Raw genomic sequence first — 12,072 nt, forward strand, 5'->3', positions numbered from 1 at the left:
GGCACCTGAATCTTCATAAGTTTCCTCCAAACAGAGCAGAGGCTCTCCAGAACAGAGGCTCTCCTAACCCTGGCATTCCTAGATGATGACCCTGCTGGATGGCGAAGGGTCGGAGGCCGTGAGTACCCAGAAGGATGACCCTTGTGTTTTATGTGCAGAAACACTCTCAGACCCTGTCCTGTGGTCTTCGGCATCTCTTGTGTCCAAGGAGGAAAATGTCACACTTCACTGTAGAACCTCCAATAGTTCCAAAGTCACCGTCACCTGGTCCAAGGATGGTGCTCCTGTCCCAGTTAAGGCAGAGTTTTCCGATCAGAATCGAACCCTCATTCTGCCTAAATTCGCCCAAGATTATGCAGGGACCTACACTTGTACAGCCCGCAACCCTGTCAGCAACGCCACAAGCAACCCCACAAAAATTGCAATGGCATGTAAGTAACCCCCCTTTGACTGGGCCTTTCCTCCTGCTTCACTGTGGAGATGTGGCAACAAGGGTTCTCTTTCCCATCTCCCAAATGAAAAAATATGGGGACTCTCAGTTGCCAAGAGGCCATGAGCCTCTTACTCCAAACCCTCTTGGAAGAAAGGTAGCTGAAGGAGACATTGCAAGGAGGGGAGGATGCTCTGCAGAGACTTAAGGCAACCTTCTCATGTTCTGAAAATTGAGCCCCACCACTGAAAATCATTTTTGGGACTGCACCCCAGTGAACCCTGGTCCATGATAAGCCCTGTTCCTGGCCCCCAGGGTGCCCTGATGTCTTGCTGGTCTGTGGGGTGGGGTACATTCCCCCTGCTTACCAGCTGGGCCTCCTTTTCTTCCACCCCTTTGCCCTGATTCTACCTCCTTTCCTTTCTAGACGGGCCCATGGCTGCTAAGCTGAACCAGTCAGAAGCCATAGTCCAACCACTGGGTTCTGCCTTGGTTCTGCTCTGTACTGCGGACTCCATGCCTCCAGCCGAGTTTAGGTGGTTCTTCAATAACACAGCTAAGAATGAGATGGAGGACACTCTCCGTGTTGACTTGTTGGCCTGGGACGATGAAGGGAATTACACATGCCAGGCTAGAAATTCCTTCACCGGCCACACTGCTTCAGCCTCTGTCTATGTGAAACTGACAGGTGAGAGCATGATTTCTCAGGATGGACCTCCCTTCCATGATTCTTTCTCGTTCCTCCAGTTTTTGAAGCTTCCTAATTCCTCTTGGGTACGATGATTCGGGGCTGGAGATTATTCTGGGAAGAACGCCCCAAGCATGATGCCAAGGAGAGGTCAGAATCCAGGGTTCATCCTCAGTCTTTGCAGTTTACAGTGTAATGAATGAAGTACAACTAACTGCCTGAACAGAGCCCTTGGGGCAGACATGCAAGGGTCAGCAAAGAGAATTAGCTTATGGAAAGGGAAAAAAAATTATTCTCCTGATACTATGGAATGGATTCAAAGGAAGTGTTCTTGGTCAAGGGTTGAAATGGGTTTATAGTCTGAAAATGGGAAGATGGAGCCATATGTTTCTATAGGGTCAAGATTTAAGAGTTTTCAGGACTGAAGTAATTTTATATTGGCATCACGTGGATTTGATGTTTGATGTTTTATTTTCTCCTTAATCGTTTTCCTCCCTTATGTTCAGCATATTTTAATTGCTGTCATGTATGTGTTGTAGGAGGGTTAGTCTATGGTGGTAAAAAAAGAATTGGGTAGTATCTTTTCCACCTAACAATTTTCAGTAGAAGGCAGGAAGCCTTCTAATAATAATTGTGTGTGTGTGTGTGTGTGTGTGTGTGTCAGAAAAGGTGCTATCGGACTCCTCCTGTAATGTATGCCATTTCTTTATTGCAATATTACGGATGTATTTACTATTTTTGTTCTGTATACTTCGCTACATTAAAAAAAGGCTCATTCATGCTTTGCCATCCAAACCCTCACCTGGCCATCACCGTTGACAAGGAACTCCATTCAGGGGCCAGGCAAGCAGAAAAGACATTCAGTGCCCTGATAGGAAAAATTAATTGCTAGAAATTCCCAATGTAGAAATGCAGCAAAGCACGGTGAGAGCTATGGCGTTTTCCACTTCATTTGCCAACCGCAGCAGGGTAGTTAAAAGAAGAAGAACAGATAAGAAAAGATGCAAATAAAATTGTGGTCTAGTATTTTTTTACTGGCTGATTTACAAGGCTCCTCTGTCGTCGCATGTTGCCCCGTACAAAAACTTAACCTGCGCATTCTCTGCATGCCAGAATACTGATCAGGGCGTTTATCTTTGCTGCTGAATGCTGAAGAAAATGTTGGGGCAACTTTCTCCCAAAATAGGTCTCGGTGCTGTGTGTTAGTAACGTTTTGGACGGGAGCGTGCACATGAGGCTGTGTGGTGTATTTATCTGGGAGAACATTGGTTGAGAAGGGGTTAGAAAGGTGTCTTTGGGGGTAATGTCGACCAAGCTTCTACATATCACGCCTCTTACGTGGCATGTTTCGGGTTCTCTATGAGTTGGTTTTTCTCACTGTCCCTTTTACAAATCTGCCATTAGGAGCCAGAGTGGGGGGGGGGAGTGTTAAGATAATTAACTAGCAGGTTCAAGTCCACCCTCAGCCTGAACACTTGCTGGGTGACGTTGGGCCAGTCCTTTTCTCAGTCAAGCCTACCTCACAGGACTGCTATTGTGAGGATAATGTTAAGAGAGACATTAAGTGTTTTTTCACTTGCACCATGGAAACCCTCATAGTGATGTTTTAGCACTACCAATGTAGGAGGTATGAATTTGTTAATCTAGAATGATTAACAACTTTTAGAATAAAGCCAACTTTTGTATAAGGTAGACATGGAATTTCTCCTTCTCCTCCTCCTCCTCCTCCTCCTCCCCTAAATGTTCATTGGAATTTTTTTGTGTGAGTATGGCAAAAGATATCATTCTCATGTTATCTCCTGCAGTGTCATGACTTCTCCTTGTGTGCCAATGTCCAGAAGCTAAATAATGTGTGGAAAGTGGAGGCCACAAGTGTTTTTTTGGTTGTTGTTTTTTGGGGGTTTTTTTGGTGTATGGGGTTGTGGCAGCACCCAAAGCTTTTGATATTATCCTTTCTCCTACTAGAGAAATGTCTGTTCCTCAGATTCAAGGAATCAGAGCTACAGCTCCATTTAAATTCCCACTTTAGCTTCAGGTTCAGAAGATACCAGGCAAAGAGTAGGATTTCCATTGAAAGTTACCCCCCATTCATCTACTCAACAAAATAAAGAAGTCCATGGCTGTGTGGTGTCCAACCCTCACATGTCTTCTCTTTTTCCCCTGACAGGAGAGAGTTCAGAACCACCTGGTCTCTCTGTTGGAGCCATTGTTGGGATTGTCATCGGTTCTGTGGCTGGAGCTGTGCTTTGTGTAGGCGTTGTGTACTTTCTGTTCACCAAGGCTTCCTGTTGGTAAGTCTCCCATTGACTCAGGGTTCCCAGTTGGATACGCCATCTTCTCGACTTCTCCAGGTGCTTCCTGCTCTGTGTACCTAGTTTCACTTGTCTTTGGACTTGCACTCTCAGGGGCTGGCTGGCACTATCTCACCAATGGCCATGTTCTTTCCTGTCTCTTAATCTTGGGTTAGTCTTGCCTTGCGCATCTTTTGGAAGCACGAAGGGGCCAAATTGCAGGCACATCAACTCTAACCAGGCTTACTAAATTCAGAATGGGATCAAGGATGCTTTACTAGGGAACGGAACAGCCACTGTTGCCCTTTCTTCACTGGTATCAAAACCACTGTAGATCTTGTGCCCATTACTACTAGTTATCTAGTAACTCTAATAGGTTGGAACAATATGGGCGGAAGAGCAGACTAACATCAATTGGAGACACCAGCCTTCCACTTTCTGGTACCTTCCAGATAGGTGGAACTATATTTCCCATTGCTGAGCCAACAGTTGTGCTGGCTGGGGATGCCAGGAGTTGTAGTCCCAGTTCATCTCTGGGAAAGACTGGAGTAAAAAGTTGATGGCTTAACTATTATAAAATGTTAAGACAGTGGATTGGGGGAAGGGCAGTTTGCATGGTAGTTTATCAGTCATCTTTTTATAATCTTTGCACAGGTAGTCCCTGGATTAAGAACGCCCAGTTTACAGATGACCCATAGTTAAGAACAGAGCCTATCGTAGCAAAATTTGAGTTAAATACACAATGGTCCGAGTTCATTACCAAATTCTACTTATATAGCATTATACAATAATACTGTTGTGGCTTACATACAGCTTAAGGACACACCTTGGGAACAGAACTCATTCTTAAACTGGGCACGATCTGTAATCCAAAAGGTCATAAGGAGAAAAAAGTGTTTGAGATCAAATTAGGACTGAAATAATGGGCGGTGCCAAAATGACAATTTGGGGTATTAGCAGAGAAACAGTGACCAAACTTCCTACTCATACCCATTATCTGCCATGCAGATATGTTAGGGCTGGCTGTGGGGGCTGGGAATTGTAGTCACAGCACATCTGGAGGGCACCAAGGTGGGACTAGAATTTCCAGCCAACGTGGCCATCCAACATATCTGTAGCTTAGATATCGCTCCCATCTGTTAACCTGGCTATAATTCCACCTTCCATGCGCTCAACACGTGAACGATCCTCTCTTTTTGCTTCCCCTAAAATTTGGAAGAATATTTGATTCACCCCTTCTTATAGTCCAATCAGTAAAACCAAGTTGGAAGGATACGCTTCTTTCATGCGCCTCCTGTTCCAGTTTTGAACAGACTGATGGGTACGTGTCGGGGTTTGAGTTTCAGAGCAACATCGGAGAAACTCCTCTGAAAAACTGGCCTGTCCTCTGTTAGTTACAGCCCACAATAAGCGCATCGGCCAGGTCAGGTGGGAATTTTGAGCGTGTGCCTTAACCTGTATGCCTGAATTCTCTTGGCAGCAGCATCTGCAGAGAAGCATCAAACTGGCAAGAGGACAGAGGCAGGGCCCCGCACCCGTGCCAAAGCACCAGGGCTTGCGTCGTGATCCAACTTCTGCCCTCTTGACTTTTTTGACCCCTTGTCTCACAGAGGCCAAGGTTTTAGGTCATGCAGAATAGTCTGTGTTACAGGCACACAGAGAGTCCTCGGCAGGAAATGTAGAAAACTTGAAAAGGATGGGGTGGGGGGCATCTCGGGCACGATAAACAGGAGGGAAGGAAAACCGAGTGTTGGAGTTCAAAGAACGGTTGGTAGAGCAGGACCACGAATAACTTGCTGGCTGTGTCGGGAAACGGATCCCTGCTTCGTTTGGGATCACACCGTGTCTGCTATTTATCTAGGAGGACGGAACAGCACGCATCCAATGGAAACATACCCTCAGCGCCCGGCCACAGTAAGTATCAGCCCTCTGGGCTGGGCCGGGGCCCGTGCGATGCTTGCCTGTATTTGTGATGCGGTCCCCCCCACCCACACGCTGCCCTGTGATTTAGGGGAGTCTCTATAAAGTCACTTCCATTAGAGCTGGAGAAAAGGTGGGGGACGTTTCCCTGCACCCTTTAGAGCCAGAGCATAGGAGAGCAGGTTTCTTCATCCACAGCCCAGATGCATCCTGGGAAACTCCTGCGTGATCTTCAGGTAGGGGGAGGACTTTTCCAGCTTGCATTTCCAAGGGCCTCCTGGGAGAAGCCTTCTCTGACCTTGCTACTGGCACCTCGATTCCTGGGAAAACAGGACGCTGCTGCTTTGGGTGGAGTTCAACTCTCTTCCTCTCCCCTGTCCTTTTGTTGTTCCCCCTCTTTCCCCACTCCCCAGAAAGCCGGCATTGTCTTCTGGGGTTTCTGCTGCTGCACTACATGACAGCTTGCACGGGGGGTAGGGGGGAAAATCCCACAGCTCACCAGTGGTGGTGAGATTGGGAGCATGGTCTCTTTGAGAAATGGCCCTTCCATCTCTGTTGCCCTTCCACCGCATGGGTCTAAACCAGTGTTTCTCAACCTTGACAACGTTAAGATGTATGGACTTCAACTCCCAGAATTCCCCAGTCAGCATGCTGGCTGGGGAATTCTGGGAGTTGAAGTCCATACATCTTAACGTTGTCAAGGTTGAGAAACACTGGTCTAAACATTAAGAATGCATGTGGGGAGAGGCCATTGGCTTCCTTTCTCTGCCCCTGCATTGGCCTGGATGCTCCAGAGCCGAACTCAGGTAAGAAGGGAAGGGAGGTGGATTGAAGCATGGGAGAAAGAGGAAGAGATGTGAAAAGGGACCTGCCCTAGAAATCCCCAGTCCCCTTTCTCAAACTGTCAGTGGTCCTCTTTTCCATGATACCGCAGGAGACCTGGACCTAGACTTCGCTTAAGTTCTTCACGAGTTTCATACGGAGGGAACTTTCAGTAGAAGAGAAACTCTGTAGCTCAGGGTTGAACTGTGAAGTTCTTGGTGCTCTCTGAGCTTGGTGGTTTGCTTGCAGATGTTTCATTACCCAGCTCTTCACACCCACAGTGAAGCTCAGAGGGCACCAAGAACTCCACAGGAGGAAACCGTGTTGACTCTTCCTTCCCTGGGCTTTAGTTGGGGATAGAAATCTACACCCAAAATATTGTTATATTTCAAGGCAGAGGGAACCTTGGGAATCGTGGCATTGAGAGAAGAACCTTGGTGTTTTCTCCACGCCCTGCCACTTCTGTTAACCAAGCGGGACCTCCCTCCCAGCATACGTGGTCTCAGCCATTTGTTTGTAAGCTACATGTGGGGTTTTCCATGCCGTGTCTGTGGCTCTTGGGGGCTTGGATACAGTCTTGTTTGCTCCAGTTCCCTGATTCTTTCTCTCTGTCCTGTCTGTCTCTGTCATTTCAGACCAGGCCACCGACACCAAGTCCAAACCGGTAAGAATGGAACACTTATCAATTCTCACGCAACCAGATTCCAAAAGGGGGAAACAAGGTCAGGCTAGAAGACAGAAGGCTGGAAATGTTGGGATCTAACTCTAGAATCCATTTTCAATCGTGGGAAAGACGAAGGGCCTGTTTAAGGATGGCCAACTATTTCATTAATCCCGCTTTTCTTTCATAGCAGTTTGTCCTGCAGACCTTGGCAAGCAGTCATACATAGCTTCAGGCTGCTTAAAAACTCAAAAAGTCCCCCGAGTAACAACTTGCTGTATTCTGTAGTCCGAGTTGCTACTAAGGTGTATCACATTAGGTTGTTGGTCGCACAGTCAGCCAAATGTTTAGACTGGATTTGGCATTTTTATCCACCAATCGAGTCCTTCCCAAGGACCTGGGATAGGCAGATGTTGCTTTGATGCTGTTAAAGGGATCGTCGCAGGATGTAAGCTGTTCCAAATTATTATTATTATTTTATTATTATTATTTTTATTATTATTCCCTGGGTCATCATAACCCTAATGGATTCTAAAGACTCAGGAGTCTGGGTAGTTATCCTCGAGGTGAGTAAAGTATAGTGCCAGTACAGACCATCAGAGTGTCCCAGCCACAGCTTTTTTACTCCTGGGTAAGTTTGGGTAAGTTAAACATTTCTACAGTACAGTCAGTTGTTTACCACTGCAATACAAGAAGACTTTTAAGAAAATCCTTCTCAATAATTAAAGAATTTCCAAAGCCTGTTAAGAGACTATGCAGAAGTTTCATATTCCATTTTTCTGGGCCTCTTCAAATGCAGCAAGAGTTGCCACCTTGTTTTCATGGCCCAGCTCCCGTGCCTTTAACTGGCCCTTCAGGCACAAATGTTGGGGGTGATCATGCCCGAGAGTCAGACCAGCAGAGCCCCAGGAGAGAAACCGTAATACCGCTAGACAAAATTGGGGCAAGATACAAAGGGAATTAAAACAGAAAGGCATGACTATTTAAATAGTATCTTGAAACCTTTTAAAAAAATGCATATTTAAAAATGAGCTAATAGCGCTTCCTGAATATTCCACCACTTTTAGGCTTGAGGCTGAATCACTGGAAGGGACAAACAGGTTTGCTGTGACTGAGAAATGCTGGACTACCGTTTGCATGCCTTTTTTGGTATCTGTCCCCAAAGACGCATGTTGTTGTGTCGTCGCTGCTATTCCTGTTTCTTGTTTCTTTCTTCAGGGAGAGCTGAACGTTCAAGGAAGGGCCAGTTCCACACCGATTTCCCACCCTGAGCTTTGTCCTTGTTTTCTAATCTCCCTGTGTCTTCCCCTTCCCTCCTTCCTCCTGTTTTACAGGGTGAAGAAGACATACAATATTCAACATTAGCTTTCAGCACCAATAACGCTTCTCAACCAACCTCAGGACTCTCCCGGCCTTTGGACAGTGGTACCATTTATTCTGAAATCAAGAAAAAGTGATCGTGGATCAATCCCTTTCTGGGGGTTCTCTAGCACAGGAGCCCCCTCTGCTTCATCTCTCACCTCCCTTGTCGGACTCTGGTGGGGAGCTTATGTGGGGAAGAAGGAGGATAAAACTATCTGCTCTGAAAAGGAGGGGGGGAGAAACCCCTTCCCACGTGATCGATTACTGTCCAGATGCCACCCAACCTCTCAAGTTGGAAGCAAAACAGCAACAGTGAAGGTTTCTCTCCATGCCTGATGTAATAGCAGGATTGGCAACGCAATGGAGTGTGACGAGGGCCAACATTCATTTCATCATGTTATGACTTCTGTGTGTGCAGCGGGGAGGCTGTTTCATCCACTGAACTGGGTGGGAGCCACAAGCAAGAAGTTGCATTTTCTTCCTCTTCCTTCCTTCTCTCCCATTCCCATCCTTGCTGTAATTGCTGAGTGTGCCAAACGATTCTTCTTTTGTTTTGCAACTTGGGCTTGGTGTTGCCGGCCAGCTGTGGCTCCTATTCTCATGGGGCTTCCAGGCCACGTGAAGAAAGGTCTCATTTACTTGGGAAAGCATACGACCTGCCATTGGTATTCGCTGTTTTTCAGAACACAGAGGAACCGATTTCCCCCGGTCAGATCTCTGCAGTGTCTAGATACTCTTTCCTGCTCAAATGTCCCTTTGCATTTCGGATCTGAAGCCTTGGGCCTCTGTTACTCAAGGTTGTGGTGGGAAGTGGTGATGGCAAAGGGCATTTTCACCTTGATTTTCCTTCTGGAACCGTTCCGTGTTTTCTCCAGATTTGCCACACGAGTCAGCCGTCAGTCAGAAGAGAGAAAGGAGGAACCATCAGGAGCCAGTGAAATGAGCAAGGTCAAACAGTGAGGCCTTGAAACAGCTGTTTGAGGAATGAAGATCTCCCGGTTTTTCCTGCAAACTGGCATTTGCTGGGCAGGTTGGAAAGAAGACCACCAGAGAGAGATTTACAGTCACGCCAGCGAGGCTTTCAGTAACTCCGAGAAGGAGATGAAAATGTCATCTGCTTTATTGACAACTCCAGAGCTTGGGGTGGGCTTTTTTTTGAAAAAGCCCCGCTCAGCTTTGAAGTCCATCTCTTTGGGCAGGTCCTAGTTCTCCAGATGGACTTCTTCCCGCTTGTAGGACTGTTGAGATATGGCATTGAGCTACAGCGGGAGGAGGCTTTTAAATTAATTGCTGGTATAGAATAACTGTAAATACAGGACCCAAATGCTAGATGAATTCCCCCGCCGCAGAAAAATGCTTCAGCTGGGCAGGAAAGAAGTGCCCTGAAAGCACCCAAGCGTGCAGAGGGAGGGTGCTTGGCAAAGAGTGTCTCTTCGCTTTGAAAAACAGCAACCGTCTTACAGCCGCCCAGCTGCCTGCTTCAGCTCAGTGGTGTTCGAATGAGCCGTCTGCCTTGCGTCCCAATGCAGGCCCCTTAAAGTCTGTGGCAGGAGAGGAGAAAAATCTCTTTTTAAAAACCACTACCTACTGTTAAGATGGCAAGTTCAGGGTCTCCCCTCCCTCCCCCTCCCTTTCTCTTTCCTTTGGCCAAGGAACTCAGCCTGTCCCCGCGTGATGCGTGTGGTGTGATAGCATCTCATGCACCCTGGGCCTCCCTAATTGTTGGCTGGGGCTGGAAGACAGCCCGCGATCACACGAAGCTTTGGGGCAAGAGGACAATGGCACAGTGTTTGGAATAAGGACGTTGCCCTTACGGTCCCCGTCCCCAAGCTAACCCATGTGTCATCTTATCTAGAAGGGTTTTCTGGAAATAGCAGAACATATGAAGGAACTCCACCAAGAAACCTTGTGTTACTGTTGTATTTGGCTGGCAGGTTGTTTAACAGTGGCTTTGAGCTGTTTTTCGATCGATGTGTCTGGATGTGTTTTTTAATTTAAATTAAAAAATAGAATGGAGAAAAAGAGGCGATTTTGTGTATTGTCAGCTATTTAAAAAACACGCAATTGCTCTCTGTTGGGGGGAACCAACGACCGTCCCCCTGCATTTTGTTGCCTTCCAGATGGGGGGGGGGGCTGCCATTCCCAGAATTCATAGCCAGTGTGGCCTTCATCTCTTTGGACTGCATGCCTGTGGTGGCTGCAAAATCTTTGCGGGTGGGAAGTATTATCTCAAGTTACCAAGTGACCAAAACATGAAAGTGTATACATTGGCTTACATTCAATTTGGTAACTCACAAATCTTGCAAGTGTGTGGGTGGGTGGGTGGGGATGATGGGAGATAGTCCTAAGCATTCAGAAGGCACAAGTTCAGACAGGATTGTTTCAAAGGCCAAAAGAGTGATAGTTCTTTCACATAACTCTTGGCAGACATAAACACCCTCCATCATTACCCTGCAATGCACACGTAAGCCGTTTCTCTGCAATCCGTGTGGTACACACAACGTTTGTTATCCTTGCACATAAACCTGACTACATGGGAGTTGACAATCTTCCCACTCAAACAGGGTTTGCTTTTGGGGATGGGGGCTGCTTATGGCCCATATTTTTGTGAGAACACCGATGGATCAGACCATAACCCTGCCAAGTCCGGCATATTATGCTGGATCCAAACTCACTGGTGGCTAACCAGCACATCTTGGCAAGTCCAGGGACGGGACATGAGTACAAAAACACCTTCCCTATAACCGAGCGACGTCCTCTCTATCCGTTGTGGGATCAACAGTGAACTATTTCAGTGTGACGTCGCCAATCCCCAGCCTGCCTCTACTGCACTTCTTCCAAGTCACTTCTAGATGCGGTTGCCCGCTTCTGCCTGCGTAGCGCATGACAAACGAAGGGAATCTCATAAGTTGAATGCACCGTGATATCAGCAGGAGGGAAAATGCACCAATCCCAGCCCTGCAAGAGGAAGGAACAAGGTCTGACTTCTCCAGCCCTTCTACATCTCCTCTGTCCTACTTAAGTTGAATACAGGGTGAACAAATGAGGAACCGTGAAGAGGTTCTTGAAGGAGAGGTTCTTGAAGAAGACCCCTTCTGTAGGATCTCTCCCCCACCTTGCCCTTCCTTATCCAGTCAACAGATGCCGCCCATCCCATTTTAGCACTGAAGATGTTACCTAGCCAGGTAATGAAACGTTTGCAAGAAAAGGACCAAGCTCAGAGAACCCCAAGGACTCCACACCATCTAGCTTCTTGGGGTTGTGTCCAGGAGACAAAGGAGGGTTACATTGTTTGACTATAGTACTATTTCGGCCTTGTGCAAAGCTGGTAAAATTAGCAATGTCCACGTTATCTACTTGTGCAAATCCAATGGGCTACCAGCACAGTGGCCCTCATGGGTTGGGGCACCTTTTAGGGAGATGATGGTGGCATCATCCTGAGACAACCCATAGGTGTCCCTGATCCTACCCACCACTGGTCCCTGCCTCTGACTACAGTGGAGGGGCCAACCCCAACAGATTTTACCCACTGTAGGGCTGTCCTTGGATGGTGTCAGAATAAAGGGGGGAAACTACCTTAAGGACAGTCCTGCTAAAGGTGAGGTAGCTCTCTCATTCACAACCTGGGGTTGACGAAGAGAAAAATCACAGGGACTGGCAAAACCAGGAAGCAGTAGGAGCATATTTGTTCCAAGGCTATGTGGAAACCCTGCCCCCAATTGTGCTCCTCAGTTGCAATGTTCACACACCACATATAGCAGTTACAAATATAGCAACTGCATTCCTACAACATGCAAAGCTTGGCTGGTCATCAGCTCAGTTTGACGTTTGGGGGTCTTAGTGGGCTGGAGGAACCCAACTACTAGCGTGCGTTTGTGATTCAATGGATTCTGTAAGT

General features: G+C 47.2%; 1 protein-coding gene across 1 annotated transcript in view; it reads left to right on the plus strand.

The window, feature by feature from the left end:
- The window catches only part of LOC103056657 (cell adhesion molecule CEACAM6-like), a 31,859-nt gene extending 21,662 nt beyond the window's left edge, over positions 1-10,197 (plus strand). The window contains exons 5-10 of the mRNA XM_088139878.1: positions 159-431; positions 858-1,118; positions 3,286-3,409; positions 5,271-5,323; positions 6,787-6,815; positions 8,147-10,197. Coding sequence (XP_087996004.1) covers positions 159-431; positions 858-1,118; positions 3,286-3,409; positions 5,271-5,323; positions 6,787-6,815; positions 8,147-8,269 — 863 coding nt within the window. The 3' untranslated portion in view covers positions 8,270-10,197. The remainder of the gene's footprint in view (positions 1-158; positions 432-857; positions 1,119-3,285; positions 3,410-5,270; positions 5,324-6,786; positions 6,816-8,146) is intronic.
- The last annotated feature ends 1,875 nt before the right edge of the window (positions 10,198-12,072 follow it).

The sequence above is a fragment of the Python bivittatus genome, unplaced genomic scaffold, assembly GCF_059951505.1.
Source record: "Python bivittatus isolate LINGU-HERP-01145 unplaced genomic scaffold, Pbiv_v1 ctg000310_np1212, whole genome shotgun sequence".
Taxonomy (NCBI): Eukaryota; Metazoa; Chordata; class Lepidosauria; order Squamata; family Pythonidae; genus Python; species Python bivittatus.